The following is a 16,961-nucleotide window of genomic DNA, read 5'->3' on the forward strand; positions in this document are numbered from 1 at the left end:
GTTGGACAAAGCCTATGGGGAAATTAATGGCGTTTTTGAAGAGTTTATTGATAAACGCCTGAAAATAAGGTCCATGGTCAACACAGGTTAAGGAGATATAATACGGTTTAATCTATGAGATAATCTTCATCAGCTAACGTCACTTTTAGTGATAAAAACAAAAAACAAAATTATGTAATAAAAAAAGCACATAAAGGTTTGATAATCCATAAAGGTCATGTTAACTGACTAATATTATCTCATACAATGTATTATTTTTACCTGTATTTAACTAGGCAAGTCAGTTAAGAACAAATTCTTATTTTCAATGACGGTCTAGGAACAGTGGGATTTTTTTTACCTTGTCAGCTCTGGGATTTGAGCTTGCAACCTTTATGGTTACTAGTCCAATGCTCTAACCACTAGGATACCTGCCCCCCCCCCCAAAAAAAAACATATAAGATCTCCTAAACCTGTGTTACACTCAGACCTTATTTTCAGGAGCATTTATAACATAACCATATTCTTTCCCCATTCGTTTGTTCCCACGGCTGAACGAACCAGAGGTAACTCAGTTTGGGGTTTTAGGACCACAAACTGGCGAGCTCTGAGCACACATTGCTGTGAGCTGTTCCATAGGCATTTAGGCATTTGTATTTACTTGTAAAAGTTTATCCAGCTAAAAATTGTTGGGCTCCCGAGTGGCGTAGTGGTCTAAGGCACTGCATCTCAGTGCAAGAGGTATCACTACAGTCCCTGGTTTGAATCCAGGCTGTATCACATCCAGCTGTGATTGGGAGTCAGTGGGGCACAGTTGGCCCAGGTTTGGCTGGGGTAGGTTGTCATTGTAAATAATAATTTTGTTTTTAACTGACTTGCCTAGTTAAATAAAGGTTTAATTTAAAAACTATATATATATGTCAAGCCTTTTCAGTGGTGGAAAAAGTACTCAATTGTCATTCTTTAGTAAAAGTAAAGATACCTTAATAGAAATTTACTCAAGTAAAAGTGAAAGTCACCCAGTAAAATATTACTTCAGTAAAAGTCTAAAAGTATTTGGGTGTAAATTTCCTTAAGTATCAAAAGTAAATGTAATTTGTAAAATATACTATAAGTATTCAAAGTAAAAGTATAAATAATTTAAAATTCCTTACATTAGCACTATTTTCTTGTTGGAGTATCCCAGGGGCACACTACAACACTCAGACATCATTTACAAACAGAGCATGTGTGTTTAGTGAGTCCACCAGATCAGAGGCAGTAGAGATGACCAGGGATGTTCTCTGTTTAGTGAGTCTGCCAGATCAGAGGCAGTAGAGATGACCAGGGATGTTCTCTGTTTAGTGAGTCCGCCAGATCAGAGGCAGTAGAGATGACCAGGGATGTTCTCTGTTTAGTGAGTCCGCCAGATCAGAGGCAGTAGAGATGACCAGGGATGTTCTCTGTTTAGTGAGTTCGCCAGATCAGAGGCAGTAGAGATGATCAGGTATGTTCTCTGTTTAGTGAGTCCGCCAGATCAGAGGCAGTAGAGATGACCAGGGTTGTTCTCTGTTTAGTGAGTCTGCCAGATCAGAGGCAGTAGAGATGACCAGGGTTGTTCTCTGTTTAGTGAGTCCGTCAGATCAGAGGCAGTAGAGATGACCAGGGATGTTCTCTGTTTAGTGAGTCCACCAGATCAGAGGCAGTAGAGATGATCAGGGATGTTCTCTGTTTAGTGAGTCCGCCAGATCAGAGGCAGTAGAGATGACCAGGGATGTTCTCTGTTTAGTGAGTCCGCCAGATCAGAGGCAGTAGAGATGACCAGGGATGTTCTCTGTTTAGTGAGTCCGCCAGATCAGAGGCAGTAGAGATGATCAGGTATGTTCTCTGTTTAGTGAGTCCGCCAGATCAGAGGCAGTAGAGATGACCAGGGTTGTTCTCTGTTTAGTGAGTCTGCCAGATCAGAGGCAGTAGAGATGACCAGGGTTGTTCTCTGTTTAGTGAGTCTGCCAGATCAGAGGCAGTAGAGATGACCAGGGTTGTTCTCTGTTTAGTGAGTCCGTCAGATCAGAGGCAGTAGAGATGACCAGGGATGTTCTCTGTTTAGTGAGTCCGCCAGATCAGAGGCAGTAGAGATGACCAGGGATGTTCTCTGTTTAGTGAGTCCGTCAGATCAGAGGCAGTAGAGATGATCAGGGATGTTCTCTGTTTAGTGAGTCCGTCAGATCAGAGGCAGTAGAGATGATCAGGTATGTTCTCTTGATAAGTGCGTGAATTGAACCATTTTCCTGTCCGGTTGAGCATTTAAAATGTAACAAGACATTTTGTACTCAGTACGTTTGGGTATCATGGAAAATATATGGAGTAAAAAGTTTTTTTCTTTTTTAGGAATGTAGTGAAGTAAAAGTAAAAGTTGTAAAAAAAAAAAAAAATAGTAAAGTTAAGTACAGATACCCCCAAAAAACGACGTAAGTACTACTTTAAAGTATTTTTTACTTAAGTGGTTTACACCACTGATCCTTTTCGGTTAGTGTGCATGTATTTGTTGTGTTTTTCCCATGTATTTGTTGTGTTTTTCCCATTTATTTGTTGTGATTTTGCCATTTATTTGTTGTGATTTTGCCTTGTATTCACCGATACCTACGTTCTGGACATCCTGCCCTCCGGCACTTCTGAATAAACCGTTAGGCACATAACGGCCTTTTTGTCACCATCGTTGCTCCGCTATTTCAGAGTTGTTTACCCTGTTGCAGAATACCGTGCAACGGGATTATAATAGAATAACTAAATGCCAATTCAGTTCCACTAAGATTAAATGACAAAAGCTGTCCTATAAAGTCACTTTTTTTTTGCCACATTAAAGCAGTAAGAAATATTTTATGATCTTGTCCTTTGAATCACTTTGTACGATGATTTTATAAAGTAGGCCAATCATGTGTTATACGGTCTGTAACGGTTGAACGTAACTAGCTCAGTGCCGACAAAGTTTATGGAGTCAGGCCCCTCCCCTTTAATGACGATATTTTTTGTCAGGGGACTTTGGGGCTTGGTGGTGTCTCTTGAGCGCAGTTTCAAGATTCATCTTGAGAAGGTAGCAGTACATTTACCGCTCAAAGTGAGTCCGGAGCCTAAGGCGTGGGCTTGGAGTCCTGACTCAAAAGATACCTTGTTTTTTTTCCTTGTTTTTACCGGGCCGAACGTCGTTCCGCAAGGGCTCGGCAAGATGAGTGACAGGAGTCGACTAACGGGAAAGATTGGAGATGAAACTTTGATTGAGATGAGCCAGAACTCCCTATGTGATGGTAAATTGTTCCGCTTACTTGTGTCAGACTAGTTAGGCAGACAACGCCGCATTGAACTGGTTGATGTTCCATGCTCTTGCTTGCTTGTTTACAGCTTTATGATAATCAAATTAGTAGGTTATTTGTCTTTAGGTATGAGATGCAGATTGATCTGTAGCTTATACAATCATATTGTTGCTTATAGGCCTAACAGTTACGCATTTAATTGTATTATATGCAGACCAACTCAACCGAAGGGACTGTAAACACGAGCTAGGCCTAATAAACACTTTGTCATGTACAAAAATAATATGTCCCAGACCCCGACAATTTACCGTTTTATTGAATAAAGCCATTATTTAAGAAGTTGATTTACAGTAGATCTGTAGACTACTCAGATTGATACGGTTTAAAATATCAGCAACCTCTTAAAGATTTCTTAAAATACAGTAATTAACATGGACATCGATAAGGTATCACAATAATGGTGTTATTCAATCTTTCCAGGGCGTTGTGTTTTAGCACTGGTCGCCGTTTTACTGTGTATTATCAGCATAGTCATTGTTAAATCAGTTTTTTTGTCCGGAGAGTAAACTGTCGGTTTTCAGACCTCCCCTTTAACACACTACCCAGGCTGCCTCATGGTCAGACCCGGACTTGTCGAGAATTCCTTTTTAGGCTTAACATGGTCATGTTGTTAGTAGGGAACCCCCCTCTCTCTCTCTCTGATCTGGAAGAAATTCTCTGCCTGCTTCAGAATACAGAATAGCATTTCATATACACAGGCTACAAGTAAACGTTCCCTACACCTGCTGAGCATAACTTTGTCAGCAAAGCAACGTTGTATAGCCTTGCCATCTATGTTAATACTGTATATCAGATGAGATGGATTACTTTGAATGTACCCCAATCCCCAGCATTCTTTTTAGATGACTGTCTGTCACCATGTTCTTTAGTTCAGTACTTACTGTAGAAGTTATAACAGAGAGAAGTCTTTGATACTTAAACCTAACCCGAACCCGAGTACAGTAGTTACTTAAGCAATATGGCACCTCAGGGGTTCGTGGAATATGGCCAGCATACCCCAGCTAAGGGTTGTTCTTAGGCACGACGCAATGCGGAGTGCCTGGATACAGCCCTTAGCCGTGGTAGCCGACTTCTACAGTAAGTACTGAACTAAAGAACATGGTGACAGACAGCCTTATTGCTATTATAAACTGGTTGCCAACATAATTAGTACAAAGAGTACAAATAAATGTTTTGCCGTAAAAGTAGTATACGGTCTGATATACCACGGCTGTCAGCCAATCAGCATTCAGGCGCTCAAACCACCCAGTTTATAAGGTAGAAGTTATAACAGAGAGAAGCGTCTATGGTACTTAAACCTGAGATGTGAGTGAGAATGGCTCAGGCTACACCCTAAACAGCACCATATTCCCTATATAGTGCACTACTTTAGACCAGAGCCCCATGGCACCCTATAGTGCACTACTTTAGACCAGAGCCCTATGGAACCCTATTCCCTATATAGTGCACTACTTTAGACCAGAGCCCTATGGAACCCTATTCCCTATATAGTGCACTACATTAGACCAGAGCCCTATGGAACCCTATTCCCTATATAGTGCACTACTTTAGACCAGAGCCCTATGGAACCCTATTCCCTATATAGTGCATTACTTTGGACTACTTCCCTATGAGCCAATGACTCAATGAAGAGTGTGTTGTTGATGGTGTTGGACAAGGTTCATGTGTCTCTTTTTACAGTCTATATGGTATATCACCATGGTGATGGAGATTATGAGATTATGATAGGGAAGAAGACCATCATAAATTTCCAGATGGACAGATAACACTGACACGGTGTCTTTGTTATCCAACAACACAACAAGGCCAGTTTTATGGCCAGGCACCACAGGCTGATAATAAATATTTACATCTACCTAACACTTTTGATATGTTGTTGCTCTTTTGGTCCATTAAATATTAGTATTTTCAATAAGTAAACATAAAAAATGTAAAATACTTGATGAAAATGTTTTCTTCAGTTTATCATACTACCATCATTAACATTTTAAAGAATTTTAACTCCGTTTTTTTGTCCGGAGAGTAAACGGTTGGTTTTCAGACCTCCCCTTTAACACACTACCCAGGCTGCCTCATGGTCAGACTCGGACTTGTCGAGAATTCCTTTTTAGGCTTAACATGGTCATGCTGTTAGTCAGTACCCCTCCTCTTTCTCTGAGCTGGAAGAAATACTCTGCCTGCTACTTCATCCATTGTCCAGAAAAATGTATTAACGCAATATGCAAATATGTGCATATTTAATAAGATATTGCATCATTTGCAGGAAAATTATAATACAATAAAGTATGATGTTTTTGTCTACATTCAACTGGTAAAAGTTGATTGTGATGTAATTTAAAGGGGAAAAATTACTCTATGAGGGTGTGGTGCCTGGCCTTAAAACATAAACCGATTTATTTCAGACATAGGTCACATTTGGTACAAAGTTTAGTGTGTGTGTGTGTGTGTGTGTGTGTGTGTGTGTGTGTGTGTGTGTGTGTGTGTGTGTGTGTGTGTGTGTGTGTGTGTGTGCGTGCGTGCGTGCGTGTGTGTGCGTGTGTGTTAGTGATGTTTGGGTTGACTCACTGTATCTACAGTATAGGTTACATGGAGGTTTTATCTGGCGTTAGTGCTTAACCTACTGTAAACCTGAGCTTTAGGGCCTAACTGTAAGCTTGCCAAATATACACCACATATAACCAAAATACTTCTGAGAACATGGGCAGAAAATGTTAACGTCGATCCACTGAGGCAAAAAAAGGACAATGTCAGAGTTTAATTCAATAAGATGAAATCTGTGAAATAGAGAGTTGAAAGTATATAGAAGGGAGATCCAGAACAGTAGTCTAATGTTCTAGAAGAGAGGACCAGAACAGTAGTCTAATGTTATAGAAGGGAGATCCAGAACAGTAGTCTAATGTTCTAGAAGAGAGGACCAGAACAGTAGTCTAATGTTATAGAAGGGAGATCCAGAACAGTAGTCTGTTATAGAAGAGAGATCCAGAACAGTAGTCTAATGTTCTAGAAGAGAGGACCAGAACAGTAGTCTAATGTTATAGAAGAGAGGACCAGAACAGTAGTCTAATGTTATAGAAGAGAGATCCAGAACAGTAGTCTAATGTTCTAGAAGAGAGGACCAGAACAGTAGTCTAATGTTATAGAAGAGAGGACCAGAACAGTAGTCTAATGTTATAGAAGGGAGATCCAGAACAGTAGTCTAATGTTCTAGAAGGGAGATCCAGAACAGTAGTCTAATGTTATAGAAGGGAGATCCAGAACAGTAGTCTAATGTTCTAGAAGAGAGGACCAGAACAGTAGTCTAATGTTATAGAAGAGAGGACCAGAACAGTAGTCTAATGTTATAGAAGAGAGGACCAGAACAGTAGTCTAATGTTATAGAAGAGAGATCCAGAACAGTAGTCTAATGTTCTAGAAGAGAGGACCAGAACAGTAGTCTAATGTTATAGAAGAGAGGACCAGAACAGTAGTCTAATGTTATAGAAGGGAGATCCAGAACAGTAGTCTAATGTTCTAGAAGGGAGATCCAGAACAGTAGTCTAATGTTATAGAAGGGAGATCCAGAACAGTAGTCTAATGTTATAGAAGAGAGGACCAGAACAGTAGTCTAATGTTCTAGAAGGGAGATCCAGAACAGTAGTCTAATGTTATAGAAGAGAGGACCAGAACAGTAGTCTAATGTTATAGAAGAGAGATCCAGAACAGTAGTCTAATGTTCTAGAAGAGAGGACCAGAACAGTAGTCTAATGTTATAGAAGAGAGGACAGAACAGTAGTCTAATGTTATAGAAGGGAGATCAGAACAGTAGTCTAATGTTCTAGAAGGGAGATCCAGAACAGTAGTCTAATGTTATAGAAGGGAGATCCAGAACAGTAGTCTAATGTTATAGAAGAGAGGACCAGAACAGTAGTCTAATGTTCTAGAAGGGAGATCCAGAACAGTAGTCTAATGTTATAGAAGGGAGATCCAGAACAGTAGTCTAATGTTCTAGAAGAGAGGACCAGAACAGTAGTCTAATGTTCTAGAAGGGAGATCCAGAACAGTAGTCTAATGTTCTAGAAGGGAGATCCAGAACAGTAGTCTAATGTTCTAGAAGGGAGATCCAGAACAGTAGTCTAATGTTATAGAAGGGAGATCCAGAACAGTAGTCTAATGTTATAGAAGGGAGATCCAGAACAGTAGTCTAATGTTATAGAAGAGAGGACCAGAACAGTAGTCTAATGTTCTAGAAGAGAGGACCAGAACAGTAGTCTAATGTTCTAGAAGAGAGATCCAGAACAGTAGTCTAATGTTATAGAAGGGAGATCCAGAACAGTAGTCTAATGTTCTAGAAGAGAGGACCAGAACAGTAGTCTAATGTTATAGAAGAGAGGACCAGAACAGTAGTCTAATGTTCTAGAAGAGAGGACCAGAACAGTAGTCTAATGTTATAGAAGAGAGGACCAGAACAGTAGTCTAATGTTCTAGAAGAGAGGACCAGAACAGTAGTCTAATGTTCTAGAAGAGAGGACCAGAACAGTAGTCTAATGTTATAGAAGAGAGGACCAGAACAGTAGTCTAATGTTATAGAAGAGAGGACCAGAACAGTAGTCTAATGTTCTAGAAGAGAGGACCAGAACAGTAGTCTAATGTTCTAGAAGAGAGGACCAGAACAGTAGTCTAATGTTATAGAAGAGAGGACCAGAACAGTAGTCTAATGTTCTAGAAGAGCGGACCAGAACAGTAGTCTAATGTTCTAGAAGAGAGGACCAGAACAGTAGTCTAATGTTATAGAAGAGAGGACCAGAACAGTAGTCTAATGTTCTAGAAGAGAGGACCAGAACAGTAGTCTAATGTTCTAGAAGAGAGGACCAGAACAGTAGTCTAATGTTCTAGAAGAGAGGACCAGAACAGTAGTCTAATGTTATAGAAGGGAGATCCAGAACAGTAGTCTAATGTTCTAGAAGAGAGGACCAGAACAGTAGTCTAATGTTATAGAAGAGAGGACCAGAACAGTAGTCTAATGTTATAGAAGAGAGGACCAGAACAGTAGTCTAATGTTCTAGAAGAGAGGACCAGAACAGTAGTCTAATGTTCTAGAAGAGAGGACCAGAACAGTAGTCTAATGTTCTAGAAGAGAGGACCAGAACAGTAGTCTAATGTTCTAGAAGGGAGATCCAGAACAGTAGTCTAATGTTCTAGAAGGGAGATCCAGAACAGTAGTCTAATGTTCTAGAAGGGAGATCCAGAACAGTAGTCTAATGTTATAGAAGGGAGATCCAGAACAGTAGTCTAATGTTCTAGAAGGGAGATCCAGAACAGTAGTCTAATGTTATAGAAGGGAGATCCAGAACAGTAGTCTAATGTTATAGAAGAGAGGACCAGAACAGTAGTCTAATGTTCTAGAAGAGAGGACCAGAACAGTAGTCTAATGTTCTAGAAGAGAGATCCAGAACAGTAGTCTAATGTTATAGAAGGGAGATCCAGAACAGTAGTCTAATGTTCTAGAAGAGAGGACCAGAACAGTAGTCTAATGTTATAGAAGAGAGGACCAGAACAGTAGTCTAATGTTCTAGAAGAGAGATCCAGAACAGTAGTCTAATGTTATAGAAGGGAGATCCAGAACAGTAGTCTAATGTTCTAGAAGAGAGGACCAGAACAGTAGTCTAATGTTATAGAAGAGAGGACCAGAACAGTAGTCTAATGTTATAGAAGAGAGGACCAGAACAGTAGTCTAATGTTCTAGAAGAGAGGACCAGAACAGTAGTCTAATGTTATAGAAGAGAGGACCAGAACAGTAGTCTAATGTTATAGAAGAGAGGACCAGAACAGTAGTCTAATGTTCTAGAAGAGAGGACCAGAACAGTAGTCTAATGTTCTAGAAGAGAGGACCAGAACAGTAGTCTAATGTTATAGAAGAGAGGACCAGAACAGTAGTCTAATGTTATAGAAGAGCGGACCAGAACAGTAGTCTAATGTTCTAGAAGAGAGGACCAGAACAGTAGTCTAATGTTATAGAAGAGAGGACCAGAACAGTAGTCTAATGTTCTAGAAGAGAGGGCCAGAACAGTAGTCTAATGTTCTAGAAGAGAGGACCAGAACAGTAGTCTAATGTTCTAGAAGAGAGGACCAGAACAGTAGTCTAATGTTATAGAAGGGAGATCCAGAACAGTAGTCTAATGTTCTAGAAGAGAGGACCAGAACAGTAGTCTAATGTTATAGAAGAGAGGACCAGAACAGTAGTCTAATGTTATAGAAGAGAGGACCAGAACAGTAGTCTAATGTTATAGAAGAGAGGACCAGAACAGTAGTCTAATGTTCTAGAAGAGAGGACCAGAACAGTAGTCTAATGTTATAGAAGAGAGACCAGAACAGTAGTCTAATGTTCTAGAAGAGAGGACCAGAACAGTAGTCTAATGTTCTAGAAGAGAGGACCAGAACAGTAGTCTAATGTTATAGAAGAGAGGACCAGAACAGTAGTCTAATGTTATAGAAGAGAGGACCAGAACAGTAGTCTAATGTTATAGAAGAGAGGACCAGAACAGTAGTCTAATGTTCTAGAAGAGAGGACCAGAACAGTAGTCTAATGTTATAGAAGAGAGGACCAGAACAGTAGTCTAATGTTATAGAAGAGAGGACCAGAACAGTAGTCTAATGTTCTAGAAGAGAGGACCAGAACAGTAGTCTAATGTTCTAGAAGAGAGGACCAGAACAGTAGTCTAATGTTATAGAAGAGAGGACCAGAACAGTAGTCTAATGTTATAGAAGAGCGGACCAGAACAGTAGTCTAATGTTCTAGAAGAGAGGACCAGAACAGTAGTCTAATGTTCTAGAAGAGAGGACCAGAACAGTAGTCTAATGTTATAGAAGGGAGATCAGAACAGTAGTCTAATGTTCTAGAAGAGAGGACCAGAACAGTAGTCTAATGTTATAGAAGAGAGGACAGAACAGTAGTCTAATGTTATAGAAGAGAGGACCAGAACAGTAGTCTAATGTTATAGAAGAGAGGACCAGAACAGTAGTCTAATGTTCTAGAAGAGAGACCAGAACAGTAGTCTAATGTTATAGAAGAGAGGACCAGAACAGTAGTCTAATGTTCTAGAAGAGAGGACCAGAACAGTAGTCTAATGTTCTAGAAGAGAGGACCAGAACAGTAGTCTAATGTTCTAGAAGAGAGGACCAGAACAGTAGTCTAATGTTATAGAAGAGAGGACCAGAACAGTAGTCTAATGTTCTAGAAGAGAGGACCAGAACAGTAGTCTAATGTTATAGAAGAGAGGACCAGAACAGTAGTCTAATGTTATAGAAGAGAGGACCAGAACAGTAGTCTAATGTTCTAGAAGAGAGGACCAGAACAGTAGTCTAATGTTCTAGAAGAGAGGACCAGAACAGTAGTCTAATGTTATAGAAGAGAGGACCAGAACAGTAGTCTAATGTTCTAGAAGAGAGGACCAGAACAGTAGTCTAATGTTCTAGAAGAGAGGACCAGAACAGTAGTCTAATGTTCTAGAAGAGAGGACCAGAACAGTAGTCTAATGTTATAGAAGAGAGGACCAGAACAGTAGTCTAATGTTATAGAAGAGAGGACCAGAACAGTAGTCTAATGTTATAGAAGAGAGGACCAGAACAGTAGTCTGTTCTAGAAGAGAGAACCAGAACAGTAGTCTGTTATAGATGAGAGGACCAGAACGGTAGTCTAATGTTTAGGAAAGATTTGGTCAAGTGGTGAAAGAGGATGATAGCAGTGTTATGATGTGTGATGATTGTGAGGCGCTATAGACATTTGACAGTCACGAGGCGGGACTTCAAAATGGCGCATCAAGGGAACTGACAGTTCGGATGGGTTAAATGAAATAGTAGCCTGACTGAACTCTGGACACTGACTGTAGGTCTATAGCCTCTGACATAGCCTCTAACTGAACTCTGGACACTGACTGTAGGTCTATAGCCTCTCACATAGTCTAATATAATATTAACTCCTGCAGAAGTAAGCATTTCTTGCAGTAAAATGCTACCCTATATATCAATTCTTACTTGGGAACAGGAGTGGAGAAATATGATTTCTCTAAACTTCCCTAAATTTCGATGCGAGAGAAGCAGAGATGAAAGAGAACTTTACAGATGTCGACTAAGATTGAATCATTCATGCTATCATTTATGACAGGGCTGTCCAACCCTGTTCCTGGAGAGATACCGTCCTCTAGGTTTTAACTCCAACCCTGTTCCTGGAGAGCTACCCTCCTCTAGGTTTAACTCCAACCCTGTTCCTGGAGAACTACATCTGATTCTAATAATTAGCTGGTTGAAAAGCTAAATCAGGTTAGTTTACAACTGGGGTTGGAGTTAAAACCTACAGGAGGGTATCTCTCCAGGAACAGGGTTGGAGTTAAAACCTACAGGAGGGTATCTCTCCAGGAACAGGGTTGGAGTTAAAACCTACAGGAGGGCATCTCTCCAGGAACAGGGTTGGAGTTAAAACTAGAGGAGGGTAGCTCTCCAGGGACAGGGTTGGGCAACCCCGATTTATGACATTATTGTGGTGAGCAAGGGTTTATTTAGTCTACTTGGGAAACATGTAGGATAATGACAGAAGAAAAGCTGCATGTATCTAATTATAGACAAGTTGACTAACAAAAAGCCAACCAAAATGTTGGATATTATAATCAGAAACATAGGCCTATCTAAAAAGGCCTGTCAAAAGAGGTTTGGCCTAGTCCCAACGCGCACTAGCGACTCCTTGTGGCAGGCCGGGCGCATGCACGCTGACTTTGGTCGCCAGTTCTATGGTGTTTCATTGGTGCGGCTGGCTTCCAGGTTAAGCGAGCAGTGTGTCAAGAAGCAGTGCGGCTTGGCAGGGTTGTGTTTCGTAGGACGCGCAGCTCTCGACCTTCGCCTTCGAGTCCGTACGGGAGTAGCAACGATGGGACAAGACTGTAGCTACCAATTGGGGAGAAAATGGGGTAAAAAGTTTTTAAAAAGAATCACACAAATAAATAAAGGATAGTTCTGTGCAAGTTCTATATTTGTGGGTTTGGGTCGTGTGCAGGCCTCACATTGTCACTTTATCACATATAATGGTGCGTTTGTGGATGGGTTATTAGCAATTGCGGGTGGGTGCGGGTGAACAAACAGTTGCCCCGCCTGTCATTAGCGTGCGTGCGTTGGGTCTGCTGTATGGTAAGTATCTGCCCCTCCTACAGGCAGCAGGAAGTTGCATCTGTAGTGTGACCACAGCTTGTTAGCTGCTCTAGTCGGTAGAATAGGACAGGGGGGGAAGTTTCCTGTCACAGGAAAGCAATGCAAACAAGGCTACGTCTTAGAGAACAAAGTTATTTGACAGGACTGTGACTTGTCTCAAAACAAGTGCACTACTTTGGTCAAAGGTCGTGTACTATACAGGTAATAGAGGGCCATTAGGTTGAGCGAAGTCATAGAAAAGTAGGATGCTGTTTACCGTCGTCTCCCTTTTAACAACCTGGAGATATGGGGTCAATGACATGACATCTTGGGCACTTCAAAATACATTTATAATTTTATATCTCATTACAGTTGAAATTGTGTCTGTAACTGATTTTGTACTTGGTACTTTAGAGATAACCTGGAGCCACAAGGAGACAAACACCACATCTAGGCCTTTAAGCCCTGTGTATTAACTAACCTAAAGGGGAATTGGACATACTATCAAAACCTTTGAGTTATTGGATAACTACCCCGTAGATAATTCTGCATGTATTAAAGAACTGCTTTTTTCCATTGTTAGCCTATAACCCACACCTGTCATCTCCTTCACTATCTGAGCCTACAGCCCACACCTGTCATCTCCTTCACTATCTGAGCCTACAGCCCACACCTGTCATCTCCTTCACTATCTGAGCCTACAGCCCACACCTCTCATCTCCTTCACTATCTGAGCCTACAGCCCACACCTCTCATCTCCTTCACTATCTGTGCCTATAGCCCACACCTCTCATCTCCTTCACTATCTGAGCCTACATCCCACACCTCTCATCTCCTTCACTATCTGAGCCTATAGCCCACACCTCTCATCTCCTTCACTATCTGAGCCTATAGCCCACACCTCTCATCTCCTTCACTATCTGAGCTTATAGCCCACACCTGTCATCTCCTTCACTATCTGAGCCTATAGCCCACACCTCTCATCTCCTTCACTATCTGAGCCTATAGCCCACACCTCTCATCTCCTTCACTATCTGAGCCTACAGCCCACACCTCTCATCTCCTTCACTATCTGAGCTTATAGCCCACACCTCTCATCTCCTTCACTATCTGAGCCTACAGCCCACACCTCTCATCTCCTTCACTATCTGAGCCAAAGCCCACACCTCTCATCTCCTTCACTATCTGAGCCTATAGCCCACACCTCTCATCTCCTTCACTATCTGAGCCTATAGCCCACACCTCTCATCTCCTTCACTATCTGAGCCTATAGCCCACACCTCTCATCTCCTTCACTATCTGAGCCTATAGCCCACACCTGTCATCTCCTTCACTATCTGAGCTTATAGCCCACACCTGTCATGTCCTTCACTATCTGAGCCTATAGCCCACACCTCTCATCTCCTTCACTATCTGAGCCTATAGCCCACACCTCTCATCTCCTTCACTATCTGAGCCTATAGCCCACACCTGTCATCTCCTTCACTATCTGAGCCTATAGCCCACACCTCTCATCTCCTTCACTATCTGAGCCTATAGCCCACACCTCTCATCTCCTTCACTATCTGAGCCTATAGCCCACACCTGTCATCTCCTTCACTATCTGAGCCTACAGCCCACACCTCTCATCTCCTTCACTATCTGAGCTTATAGCCCACACCTCTCATCTCCTTCACTATCTGAGCCTATAGCCCACACCTCTCATCTCCTTCACTATCTGAGCCTACAGCCCACACCTCTCATCTCCTTCACTATCTGAGCCTACAGCCCACACCTCTCATCTCCTTCACTATCTGAGCCAAAGCCCACACCTCTCATCTCCTTCACTATCTGAGCCTATAGCCCACAACTCTCATCTCCTTCACTATCTGAGCCAAAGCCCACACCTCTCATCTCCTTCACTATCTGAGCCTATAGCCCACAACTCTCCTCTCCTTCACTATCTGAGCCAAAGCCCACACCTCTCATCTCCTTCACTATCTGAGCCAAAGCCCACACCTCTCATCTCCTTCACTATCTGAGCCTATAGCCCACAACTCTCCTCTCCTTCACTATCTGAGCCTACAGCCCACACCTCTCATCTCCTTCACTATCTGAGCCTATAGCCCACAACTCTCCTCTTCTTCACTATCTGAGCCTATAGCCCACACCTCTCATCTCCTTCACTATCTGAGCCTATAGCCCACACCTCTCATCTCCTTCACTATCTGAGCCTACATCCCACACCTCTCATCTCCTTCACTATCTGAGCTTATAGCCCACACCTCTCATCTCCTTCACTATCTGAGCCTACAGCCCACACCTCTCATCTCCTTCACTATCTGAGCCTATAGCCCACACCTCTCATCTCCTTCACTATCTGAGCCTACAGCCCACACCTCTCATCTCCTTCACTATCTGAGCCTATAGCCCACAACTCTCCTCTCCTCCTTGGCTGTGTGGTATTTTCTGAACAGATAGTTATGTCTGTTGACAAAGTCACGCCGGTCCCTATGCATTCCCCTCTCCTATCTTCGATGTTGATCAGAGAGTCCCGAGAGGCCTGTGTCCTTGTGGTATTTCCCCCCAGCAATCAGCTGTCCTCTGTATGCCAACAGCAGTTGAATTGTTCTAGTCTTGCATGGGTTAATCAAGGGTGGGATTTCCTGCTTATGTCCTGTTGAATCCGAGAATCTTGCTACCAGGATTTCTGGAAAAGTAATCAGATTTAAGGGTCGGGTTTCACTGTTCCACTGTACTGCACTGTTCCACTGTACTGTTCCACTGCACTGTTCCACTGTACTGCACTGTTCCACTGTAATACACGGTTCCACTGCACTGTTCCACTGTACTGCACTGTTCCACTGTACTGTTCCACTGTACTGCACTGTTCCACTGTACTGTTCCACTGTACTGCACTGTTCCACTGTACTGCACTGTTCCACTGTAATACACTGTTCCACTGTACTGTTCCACTGTACTGCACTGTTCCACTGTAATACACTGTTCAACTGTTCCACTTTACTGCACTGTTCCACTGTACTGCACTGTTCAACTGTTCCACTTTACTGCACTGTTCCACTGTAATACACTGTTCCACTGTACTGCACTGTTCCACTGTTCCACTTTACTGCACTGTTCCACTGTACTGCACTGTTCAACTGTTCCACTTTACTGCACTGTTCCACTGTAGTGCACTGTTCCACTGTACTGCACTGTTCCACTGTAATACACTGTTCCACTGTAGTGCACTGTTCCACTGTACTGCACTGTTCCACTGTAATACACTGTTCCACTGTAGTGCACTGTTCCACTGTACTGCACTGTTCCACTGTAATACACTGTTCCACTGTAGTGCACTGTTCCACTGTACTGCACTGTTCCACTGTACTGCACTGTTCCACTGTAATACACTGTTCCACTGTACTGCACTGTTCCACTGTACTGCACTGTTCCACTTTACTGCACTGTTCCACTGTACTGCACTTCCACTGTACTGCACTGTTCCACTGTAATACACTGTTCCACTTTACTGCGCTGTTCCACTGTACTGCACTGTTCCACTGTACTGCACTGTTCCACTGTACTGCACTGTTCCACTGTTCCACTGTAATACACTGTTCCACTGTTCCACTGTACTGCACTGTTCAACTGTACTGCACTGTTCCACTGTTCCACTGTACTGCACTGTTCCACTTTACTGCACTGTTCCACTGTACTGCACTGTTCCACTGTACTGTACAGTTCCACTGTACTGCACTGTTCCACTGTAATCCACTGTTCCACTGTAGTGCACTGTTCCACTGTAGTGCACTGTTCCACTGTAATCCACTGTTCCACTGTAATCCACTGTTCCACTGTAGTGCACTGTTCCACTGTAGTGCACTGTTCCACCATACTGCACTGTTCCACTTTACTGCACTATTCCACTGTTCCACTGTAGTGCACTGTTCCACTGTAATCCACTGTAGTGCACTGTTCCACTGTAGTGCACTGTTCCACTGTAGTGCACTGTTCCACTGTAATCCACTGTTCCACTGTAATCCACTGTTCCACTGTAATCCACTGTTCCACCATACTGCACTGTTCCACTGTTCAACTGTAGTGCACTGTTCCACTGCAATCCACTGTTCCACTATACTGCACTGTTCCACTGTAGTCCACTCTTCCACTGTAGTGCACTGTTCCACTATACTGCACTGTTCCACTATACTGCACTGTTCCACTATACTGCACTGTTCCACTGTAGTGCACTCTTCCACTGTAGTGCACTGCACTCTTCCACTGTAATCCACTGTTCCACTGTTATCTACTGTTCCACTGTACTTCACTGTTCCTCTGTACTGCACTGCACTGTTTCACTGTAGTGCACTTATCTAATGTACTACACTGTTCCAATGTACTGCACTGTTCCAATGTACTGTACTGATCCAATGTACTCCACTGTTCCACTTTACTGCACTGTTCCAATGTACTCCACTGTTCCACTGTACTGCCCTGTTC

General features: G+C 42.4%; 1 protein-coding gene across 2 annotated transcripts in view; it reads left to right on the plus strand.

Moving 5' to 3' along the window:
• The first annotated feature begins 3,006 nt into the window (after positions 1–3,006).
• LOC115119661 (anoctamin-5-like) overlaps positions 3,007–16,961 on the plus strand; it is an 81,640-nt gene continuing 67,685 nt past the window's right edge. Inside the window, exon 1 of one of the 2 annotated variants that reach the window (XM_065002934.1) lies at positions 3,007–3,260. In XM_065002934.1, coding sequence (XP_064859006.1) covers positions 3,182–3,260 — 79 coding nt within the window. In that variant the 5' untranslated portion in view covers positions 3,007–3,181. The remainder of the gene's footprint in view (positions 3,261–16,961) is intronic. The other variant, XM_065002935.1, reaches the window with a different exon arrangement.

Source organism: Oncorhynchus nerka, linkage group LG17 (assembly GCF_034236695.1).
Source record: "Oncorhynchus nerka isolate Pitt River linkage group LG17, Oner_Uvic_2.0, whole genome shotgun sequence".
NCBI lineage: Eukaryota > Metazoa > Chordata > Actinopteri > Salmoniformes > Salmonidae > Oncorhynchus > Oncorhynchus nerka.